Below are 10,276 nucleotides of genomic sequence, written 5' to 3' on the forward strand. Positions count from 1 at the left end.
GCTAAACGTTTGGGAAAAACCTAGCGTCTCCTCCCCCCTTATTGGTCAGGATGTCCGCCGGGCTGTCACGGCGCGTTAAAACGAGTCGTCTTGAGATTTTTTTTGGTGGGCGGGGGGGCCGCCCCGACATTAAACGTCCCGAACGAGTCGAGAGCAATTTCTCTCCCGTCCGGCGAGACGAGGCTCCCCGCGGGAGGCCCGGCCGGGGCGACCCGAGCCAATCCGGGGAGGACAATTAGGGGCCGGCCGGGGTGTTCCTGGCGGGGCGTCCGCTGCATGGCCGCCGCGGCTCAAAACAGTCAGGGGCATTGTCTCACCTAATTACGCTGAAACCGGGGGCCCCCTTTTTTTGTGTCGCCGCCGCCACGCCTGTCCGATTCCCTTCGCCTGCATGCCGGGTCGGGTCGCTGGTCCCCGTCCGCGGCGGGCGGGAGTGTGCTAATTACGCCCCAAACGGGGCCCGAGTCATTACGTCGCTTGCGATTAACCCCGAGCCACTGAGTTTTTGGGCGGAACGTGGCCGTTTTGGGAGAAACCCGAGCCTGGATGGCATCGTGGGAAGTTTTTGAGGGGACGTTTGTTTTGTTGCGCGGCGGCAATTAGCCAGCGGCCTTTTAGTAGAGTCGCTAGCCACTAGGGTTATTTAAGTACTATGTAGTTAAGGCAAGGGGCCGCCACTTTGACACAGTTAAAGCATTAAATCTCATTATACTTGTATAATGACAATAAAAGTATTACATTAAATTTAGCATGCTAGCTAGCCACTGTTTTGTGATTTCTGGGATTACACTTTCGTTTTTTGCCGTGGAAGCGCACGCTGGGCAGGTGCTACGTTAGTTAGCACGTCATTCCCGGCCGGGCGCTGTATTAATTAGCTGTCAGTTGGCGCAAATGAATCAAGTGTCCGCTTAATTAAGCAATGCCACCAGGCAGCTCGCATACACGGGCCATTGTGTGAGCTCCATGAGAAAAAAAAGCAGATAGCAAACTTGTTTTGGATCAGGAGTGCAAGCTAACCAATGCGCGGAGGCCAGGATTGTGGGTAAAAATAGGCTGGGAAAAGGACTTTTTTTTAAAGGATAATTTAGCAATGTGTAAAAAGGGGGGGTAAAAATATTTACAGACTTGACATTTTATCTTTAAATTTAAGCTAAAACTTGTTTTTGCCAATTTTTGGAATTTTTTGATTCAAAAAAATCCTATTTTCCCATTTAGTATTAGCTAAGATGATTATCAAAATTACAATTTAGCATGCAACCAAATTTGGACCATCATGCCTTTTTCCTGTAAAATCAGCCTTTACATAACATCACTAGAAATCCTGTCCTGTTTCCAAGTATTAATCATCTTATCTTTCCCCCTTATTAATATTACAAGCAGGACAGTATAAAGTCATCGCATTTTTTTATATGCATAACTCCAAACACTAGACGGCCAATACATTAGGGAATATTTATTCCAGTTTAAATGACATGGAATGCCAATTTAGATTTTATTCAAAAACTAACATTACATTTTTTCTTTAAGGAGTATTGTTTTTATTTGTTCTGACGTCTCACAATAAAGCTAAAAATACGGTAGCTTGCAAATTGTTAGCGAGCTAGCGACCAGTTATTTGGAGGGCGCACTTGACTCTCCCGTTTAACAGCTCCGGCGCCCCGTAACGGGGCCTAATTGTTATTTAATGGATTACACATTCATCCCCTCTGCTCTGCTCCCCGCGGGGCCTTGACGGGAGCCTGGCTCCACTCGCCACTAAACACCCGCATACACCCACACGCACACACACGAGCACCCTCATTTGACAACAGTGTTTGTGCTTCAAATTCAATTACCCACTTATTGATAGTTCTCCGGGCCGCTCAAAGCAGGGGACAGGCCGCGGCTGATTTCCCAGGAGGCTCCGGCGGCGAGCGGCGGGCGCTGCATCTCCAGCTGGATCTATTTGGCGGCTTGACTCGGACGTCTGTGCACCAGCGATCTGAGGGATTACAAAAAATTGAGATGAGGCCCAGACAAACTGTGAAAAAGTGCGAGTTGTTATAATAAATTGGGCTTTAAATTATAGACCGAAAAATACGATCATGTAATGTTTTACGTTTTGCCACCAGTAGTTTATATTTGGGGAAAAAGGGAGCACACGGCTAACACGCTAGCTGTTAACCTCTCAGTACAACAGGTAGCTATCTCCCTGGAGATTAGCCACGTGTCTCAAGGCCCCGTGGGGTGGGGGGCGCCCCTCTCCCAGAGGACCCCTTGGCTCGCCGCTGGCCTCATTCCCTGCTAATTACACTTACTCTTCCACGAGGATGCTCGCGGTCTGATGACAACCTGCTGCTCTTTGCCTCGCCACCAAGCAACAGCTGGGGCCCTCGGGCCTTGGGCCAATACCCTCGGGGACGGAGGGAGAAAAAAAAACAAGCAAGGACGCCGCTGGGGGCGGGGTTAAAGCATTCCCACCACGCTTTTGTTGCCTTTTAGCAAAGCCCAATGTGTAGCTTTGTGATCGTAATACAGCATCAGTTTCTCTAAATGCGGTGGGATAAGAATAGCATTTTACATTAAGCCCCGCCCTCCTTCCAAGATGACATCAGATCGATGGGGGACCCCGTGCCCCCCCCTACGCTTGCGTGATTGCAGCGGCTGTTCATTAGCGGCGGCCCTTGGCTTTAATGGTCTGCGCAATTTGTCAGCTATAAATTGAAAAAAAGCTCACGTTTGCCTTCCCTCATAAAAAAATAGTCGTGAAAAAATAGGCAGGGTGATGAAAAATAGGGGAGATTTATATGGGATGAGCACATTGAGAGTTGGCTCTATCTCAGACATTAAAAGTAACGAAAACATTAAATAGCTGGATGATTATAATTAAGTCATTGTAAAACTAGCAATATAAACAAATATGGAATTTGTGACACACCACATGTTGATGAATGCCTAGTTCAAAGTAATACAACCAATTTAAATATAGTAAACAGGCATTTTTGGCCATTATAACCTCTGCCTTCAGTATAATTCCTTTATGGGGGAGGTAAAAAAATATCACAAAAAAATGTAAATAAAAATATACTTACTTTAGGGTCTGTTTCTCAGGGATGACAGCAAAAGATGGACCCCAAATCTGTAAAGAGGTGGAAGAATAGTCAGATAGTCCTTTGAATTAAATTTAGAAAAGAATACTAGATGCTAGCAAGCTTTTTTTTAAGCTAAGCTACAACAAGTAGCCACTGACCTTGCTAGGCTACACCAAATAGCACCTAGCCTTGCTACGCTAGCTGCGAGGCTAGTTCTAACAACCAACTCCTACTGGCTAGTAGCGGAACTAGCTACTAGCCTAGCTTCGACCAAGTTGAGGCTTCATCAACAGTACGCAGACGATAAATATTCGAATATTTCGCACACCTCGGCCCTTTTTGAATTGAAATTCATACATGTTTAACGCGTGTGCTTTTTTTATATAATTAACCGTTAAGTCAGAATACAACAAGCATTAAGTTATGATGAAAAAAATACATAAATTCAAGAGCTAGACAGCTTTGCAAGGCTAGCAGCGAGGCTAGGCCTAATCGCCGACTCCTACTGGGCGGTAGCGGAACTATCTACAAGCCTAGTTACGACCAAGTTTAGGCTTCTTTAACATTACGTAGATGATATTCGAAAATGGTGCACACCTCGTCCCATTTTTAATAAACATTCATACATTTGTCACGCGTGTGCATCGATGTCAACATACCGTGTTAAGTGCTTGAACAGAAACATAGCCAGACATTTTTTGCCGCTATTTTCTGACATTTACTCGAACTTTCTTCTTCGTTGTCGATGATGCTCCTTAGTGCCACTCGGTGGACAATAAAATAATTACACAAGTCAACCCAATTTAAAGTGATTGTTTTCTATGTAAACGGGAGCCGCCATCTTGAAACTCTTAGAGACACTATTTTCTTTTTAAAATGAGTTTTAAAAATGTGCACAGGCTACATTCAATGCCCCCATTTTATAAAAACGAATTCCCAAGGCACCACCATGTGTGTGAACACTACCCAAATCCCGTTTTTGATCCTCTTATGAGCTAATTGCGCATAAACGTTGCTTGACAGTTGAGTGATGTCACCATCTGACCAAAATGTTCAGGGTGCAGTGGAGAGTGAAGACACGCTGCCTCAAAATCGCCGGAGAGCGGTTCCAGGTCAGGAAATTTGGGTCAGAGAACAATACCCTCTCTCAGCTAGTTAGCGGCGACCCCTGCTAACGTGCTCCCCACCAAAAGCGGGCCTTCCCACCAGCATTAAATCTCCAAAAACATCTCCTCTACTGGGCACGAGCAGACTTTAATCAATTAGGAAGACCAGTAAAGGTTAAACATGGAGCAGCAGTACAAACAGAAGATCTCATTCCATATGATAGCCAAGTGCTAATGATGTGTTTTGGTCCACAACTAAATAAATTCAATAATTAATCCATCATACTTTGGCTTTTGATGGTTTTTGATGGTTTTGAGGGAACACCAATGGGGAATAAGTCCTTGTCGTCCATGTAGGTCCATGTTCTCCTTCAAGTTCTTCGCCTCGCCATGTATTTATTCCGTTAATTCATCACCAAACGGTACTGCTCAAGTGCGGCGAGCGTCTCCGCGTCCAGAAAGTCGTCATCTGAATCGACATCGTTCTGCTGGGCAAAGTTGGAGGTCTCATCTTCCTCAGGATCCATGGTGGTCTCGTCCTGCTGAAAAGCTGAGGAAGGTACTTCATCTTCTGGAAGTGGAGCAGATGACTCGTTGGCTAGGTGTTCAATATTTGCTTCATTCTGCAATGGTGAGATGGTTAGTCCATGTTCCTCAGATCCAAGAGTGGTGTCACCATCTTGAGGTTCTGAGGAGGTCACATGGCAAACCAGAATCGAGGTCTCATCTTTCATCTCAGTCTCAACTTCCATAGACTCCATATTTGTAGCACTCTCACAATCCAGGATCTCATCCATTTGAGGCTCTACAGCTTCTTCATTCTCCCAAGAAGATCCAAAACTTTCAACTTCAGGTGCATCTGCCAGAAGTTCCAGAATTCTCTCATCCGTTAAAGAAGGCGGAGGCACCTCATCTTCCTGAGGTTCAACATGTGTTTCATCCTGTAACACCAGTGAAGGTTCCTCATCTTTTTGAAGCTCGGCAGATGTCTTCAAGCCTTCGAGGTCCTGCGTAACGGATTTTGCGGCATCACCTTCTTCTGGTGCGGGTAGAGACTCATCCTCTTGAGGAACCTTGGAATTCTCACCTTCATGATGTTCCTCATGTGTCTCATCCTGGATGTCAGTTGCCAAAACATCACAAGGGGGAGAAGTTTCCTCATCCACCTGAAATTCAAGGGCTACCTCATTACCTTGTAAAGCCATGGTGGAAACTTCTTGAGGTCCTAACATGCTCCCATCATCCAGAGGTTCACAGCTGACCTCATCTTCCAACACTGGTATGGAACTGGAGGTCTCAGTTATCTCCTGAGGAAGTTCTAGCTGCAAATGTGGTCCAGGTTTGGTCCTATCTAAGCAGGGTTCGGCCATAGACTCCTTTTGAGAAGCTAATGACGTGACCTCAGGCTTAGCAAGTCCAGTAGTGGTCTCGTTTTCAATCTGGTCTGGTTTAATGCATGGTTTGTCTTCTAAAATGGAGGTCGTGGTTTCATATTTTTGATGCTCATGCACTGCCGTCAGAAGTTCCTCTCCGCGTGGTCTGACGTCCTCCTGGTACTCAATGTTCTTCAGTACTGGAGGTCCCGCCATCTTCTTACACTCACAACAGAGCATTGGGTCACAATTGATGGTCTTGGCTTTGGTTTCTTCAGCATCCCGAGGATCTCCGGCCTGGTCCTCCTCCACTGATGTAGAAGTTATTGGCAGATTGTCCATCTCATCCGGGTGAAAAACCCCATTCGTTCCAACTTTTGGAGATCTTGCGCTCTCCCACATGTGGTCCTCATCTTGATACGTTCCTGGAAGTTCTTCATCGTATGAGAAGGACTCGAGCAAAGTGTGAGTCTCGTACAGAGTCGGAATAACGGTGGCATCCTCCTGAAATGTTACCGAGACCTTCTTGTCGTGACTCTTCCAGACCGACTTGGTTGGGAGTGCGGTATCAAATCTCTTGGTTGCTGTTGAGGGAAGGTCCTGAGAAGAAGTTTCCACTTTCTGATGTGAATCGAGAGGTTCTTCGAGATGTTCTTCATTTATTCTGTCTTTGGTAAAGGTTCCAGTTGGTAAATTTGCATGATGTTCTTCCATCAGTTCTTCTTGGGATTCAGAAGATGTGTGGTCCTCCTGAATGACCACAGAAGCTTCAACCAAAGGTTGTGCAATAGGTCCAGGATGGGTCTCATCCTGGAGATGCAGAACTGTTGTGGACTCCTCTACCATAATGGAGCTTTGGTCTTCTAGGGGGGCAGTGGTGGTCTCGGTGGTCCAAGTTGCTTCCCATGACGCTGCCAGGATCTCATCCCGAAGCTTTTCAGATTCAAAATCTGTTTCGTCCAGGTGAGGTGCCATCTGGGGAACCGTGGTTGGGTCCTCTTGGAGTGGAGAATCGAAATTTGGATCTTCTACCCACACAGCAGTGTTTGGAGGATCTATTGATGGAGTTGTGGTAGGGTCCTCCAGCTGGGGTGTGGTAGTGGTGTCATCTCCAGAGGTCTCTTCCTTCTGGGATTCAGTAGGTGCCTCATGAGGAGCTTCTACTGATAACTCTTTCTCCTGAAGGTCCACATGGAGCTCATCCGTCTGAAGAACATTTTCAACTTTCTGGGATTCTGACGTCGTCAGATCCTCTGGAGCTTTTGTGCTCTCCTCCAAGTGGCTGCCACAGGTCAGGTCATACTTAGGTTCTGAAGGTATCTCCCCACCTTCAAGTGCCAGATTGGTCTCAAATTTCTGAGGGCTTGAAGCCGTCTCTTGGTCCAGGGGAGTCCAAGTTGTGTGGTTTTCTGGAGATACGGCACTGGTGTTGTCCCCAGATACTGCTTCCACTTGATCTGAAGATGCTGGATGTTTCTCTTCTTCAGGTGTGGTGGTTAGCTCCTCCTCCAGAGGTGGCGCTACATCTTCCAGAAGCTCCGTCACATCTGTTGGAGCGCCCTCTGGAGGAGCTTCGACCACTTCTTGAGTCCCTGGTGATGTTCCCGAAGTGGAGGTATCTTCTAATGTGGGAGGAGCTTCATCTTTGTCCACCTCCGCTTCCACGGCTCTTTCCACCTCCTGACAAGCCGAGATGATCTCCTCCTCCTCCGAGTCCAGCGTTGGGATCTCCTTCCGCCTATCGTCCATGCGCAGTGAGACCAAAGCCGAGTTTTGATGGGCCGGGACGGGAAAGGCCGCATGTCCTTGGGACGCCACCCGAGACGACCCGTGTCCAGCGTTCTGGCGGTCCCCTCGTGGCGAGCCCGTGGCGTGATGTTCTCCGGGAAGTCGCTCGAGAAAGGGAGTACCCGAATCGTCCAACGTCATGGCCCGGAGTTGGTGGAGAAGTCGCATCTTCCCGAGGTGAAGCCACGCCCTCATGAGGAGTTGCTTCATGTTGAGGGTGGACATTCCCATGCTCGTTAAATCCTCCTGAGATCCCGTGAGTCTGGGGTCTCGGTATAAGGACAGTCGGTTGTTGGATGATGACGCTTCAGGCACCCGATCGGTCGCCACTGTCGTCACAGTGACTTCCTTCGGAGCTTCGGTGGGCGTGGATGTTTTGCAATCGACTTCGGGAATTGCATCGTGGAACACGTCTTCGTCGGGGTCAAATGTTTCGGAGGTTTCCCCGTCCAGATCTTCTTCCTGATGGGATTCAAGTATCTCACACTCCTGATTGGTCTCAGCTTGGTGGTTTATCTCCAAGTCCTGCGCGATTGGAAGTCCTTCCTCTTCTTGGGACGGTGTGGCGATGTTGTCCGCGACGTCTACCTCCATTTCATGATTCATTGGAGGTCCTTCATCCTCCCGAGGTTCAACGGGGGTGCCCTGTTCCACTTCAGCTTCGCCATCGTCCTCTGATTGGTCTTCTCGGAGGCCTTCGGCGGTGGACTCGTCCGAGTCAAGTTGGTCATCTTCTTTCGCGTCTATGGACACATCGTCCGTTACCGCTTCAGGGTCTCCCTTCGGTGAAGACACGCCCCCTTTTGCCCATCCGGCCCGAGCGTCGAGAAGCGCCGCGATGGTCTCGTCCACCAGCGAAATGGCGGCCGTTTCCAAATCTTGTGGAAGGGCGACGTTCTGCTCGACGTTCTGCTCGACGTCTTCCTGGGACGTAGAGGCCTCGGTCTTGTCGGCGTCTTTCTCGGCGTGTTCGCCGTCGGGTCTGACCTGCCGAAGCGAGGCGGCTAAGCCGCTGCCCCTCTTGCGGACCGCCGCCGTCGCCTCCTGCCCGGGCTCCGTTTGACCGCCTTCCTTTTTGTCATTCTGCTTGGGCGTGGGCGCCCGCTCCGTCCTCTGGTAGGGCGTTCGGAATTTCTGGAAGTTCCGCCGTTTCCGCTGCTTCTGTTTGCTCGGCATGGTGGCTCGGGGTCGGCTGGCCGCGGGTTTGAGCCTGAAGAAGCTCCTGTGGGCTAAATGTGGCTGCGGCGGGACCTTTCCCCCGACAATGTCCCCACAGGCCAAATGACAAACAATTGGTCATTCTGAGCAAGGCCCTTGACGTCTCTGTCATCAGAGGGATCAAGGCACCTTGCGAAGGGGCGGAAGTGACGTCAAGAACCAAGTGCCGGTGAGTAACACAGCGTGGGCGCACCGATTTATGCGTAGAAGAAAATTTGTAGTGTTTTTGGGGAAACTACAAGTCACTCTGCTGCCGCCTTGTGGCGAACGGGTGTAACTGCGAGACTATTGTCGTCTGTCGCTGTGAATGGGAGCAAATGAATTATTAAGGTGAATTAGATATCATATTGACGGTTTCATAAATGGGTCTTAGCTATAGATTTTTGAATATAAGTCGTAGAAATCAGAATAAAATAGTGTATCTTTCCAAATTGATTATTCATCATTTTAATATGGATATATAAGGAAAATTATTCAGTGATTGTACATTTACGTTTATAAGGGAAAAAAAATGAACAACTTAATCATGTCATTCAATAAATACAAAAAAAATATTCCATGATTGTGCAATAAATATATAAAAATGCTCCACCAGCACATTATTAGAACTTGTGCTGCTTACCATTCAAATAAATCACTGCCATTGACTAAGATTGGACATCTATGAGAGTTAAAGTTCATTTGATTCGGCCACGTGCTCTCAGCTGGGATAGCGCTTCCTCCACCTGCAACACAAAAATAAAAATAAATATCAACGTTAGACATGGGAAAATGTTATTGTCCCTCACCGTGATGAACCAGGCCGAGCCCGGGCCGTATCTCCGCTGCGAGCTTTCGTTCATCTTACTGGCCGGCGCCAGAGCGTGCAGGTGGAGGTGCGGCACCGACGAGAACGGAGGCACGTGAAAGCCCAACCTGCGTTTAATGTGGGAATCATTTCCTGCATTATATCTGGGTGAAATTTTTCTCATCACAGTTGGTTTTTACCTGATGTCGGTCATATCTCTGACTTTGTTTTTCTCTAAAATGTTCCTTCCCATCTCAGCCATCCGCTCCACTATTGAAAAAAAAGTTTTATAGTCACATTGTCACAAATGTAAGGCAAGCTATTCATTTCCAAAGTTGATTGGTAGTATTAATTACAATTTGTCAGAATTTAAACTACTTTTTGAAAAGTCACTACATTTCAGTCCTTTTAATTTAACTCAATGCACCCTCTGCTGGACAAACGAACGAATTACAAACACACAAGTCTATCTCGATTTTAATCTCACCTAAAAAGTGCTGAAAATCTCGGTCCATTTAAGGGTATTTTCAGTAAACTTACCTGTCGGAATATGCTCTGAACGTAGCATTTTACAGTTGTTAATGTGAGTCTTGGTGATGACGAGGTAATGGTGGCCGGCCCCCGGCTTCACATCCCGGAAGCACAACAATTCGTCATCCTATACACAAGCGAAAGTCCGGAAACACGACTAAAACTTCCAAACTAACGTCATTTACTCACGATCATTAGTATTTCGCTGGCATTTTGGCTTTGGACAATCAGGCAGAAGGGACATTCGTCGTTGTCATCGGTGTTTTGAGCCGCCATGAGACGATTTTGTTAGTTTTTAGTCGAGGAGGAAAGTCAACAGCTGAGACGAGTAAAATTGCTAATCGAGTGAGTTGCGTTCAGGGATACTCGTAAATTCAAAACTTTTAAAGGGGTGCGGTGGCA

The 10,276-nt window shown here is 47.5% G+C and overlaps 1 protein-coding gene across 3 annotated transcripts; it reads right to left on the reverse strand.

Annotated features, from left to right (window-relative positions):
• Positions 1-8,817: 8,817 nt before the first annotated feature.
• LOC144185613 (adenosine 5'-monophosphoramidase HINT3-like) lies at positions 8,818-10,213 on the reverse strand. Of its 3 annotated transcripts, XR_013324803.1 has the most exons (6): positions 10,064-10,213; positions 9,884-10,001; positions 9,544-9,613; positions 9,345-9,471; positions 9,179-9,281; positions 8,818-8,857 (listed from the first exon to the last, which is right to left on the reverse strand). XR_013324803.1 is itself a non-coding variant. In XM_077710492.1 (5 exons), exons 1-5 carry the CDS (start codon positions 10,148-10,150, stop codon positions 9,234-9,236), a joined length of 450 nt encoding a protein of 149 aa, XP_077566618.1. In that variant the 5' UTR covers positions 10,151-10,213; the 3' UTR covers positions 8,988-9,233. The 3 variants fall into 3 exon arrangements, 2 of the variants coding, with proteins under 2 accessions (XP_077566618.1, XP_077566619.1); XM_077710492.1 differs by lacking the exon at positions 8,818-8,857 and having other exon boundaries at positions 8,988-9,281; XM_077710493.1 differs by lacking the exon at positions 8,818-8,857 and having other exon boundaries at positions 8,988-9,281; positions 9,884-9,968; positions 10,064-10,209.
• Between the last annotated feature and the right edge of the window lie 63 nt (positions 10,214-10,276).

This window comes from Stigmatopora nigra, chromosome 2 (genome assembly GCF_051989575.1).
Source record: "Stigmatopora nigra isolate UIUO_SnigA chromosome 2, RoL_Snig_1.1, whole genome shotgun sequence".
NCBI lineage: Eukaryota > Metazoa > Chordata > Actinopteri > Syngnathiformes > Syngnathidae > Stigmatopora > Stigmatopora nigra.

What these genes read in the sequence shown, in the direction of transcription:
- LOC144185613 (XM_077710492.1), bottom strand. Translation starts at nt 10,150, where the DNA reads ATGGCGGCTCAAAACACCGATGACAACGACGAATGTCCCTTCTGCCTG. An exon ending in TTCAGAGCATATTCCGACAG is followed by an intron (nt 9,614 to 9,883) that starts GTAAGTTTACTG and finishes TTTTTTCAATAG; the next exon opens with TGGAGCGGATGGCTGAGATG. An exon ending in AGAGATATGACCGACATCAG is followed by an intron (nt 9,472 to 9,543) that starts GTAAAAACCAAC and finishes CATTAAACGCAG; the next exon opens with GTTGGGCTTTCACGTGCCTC.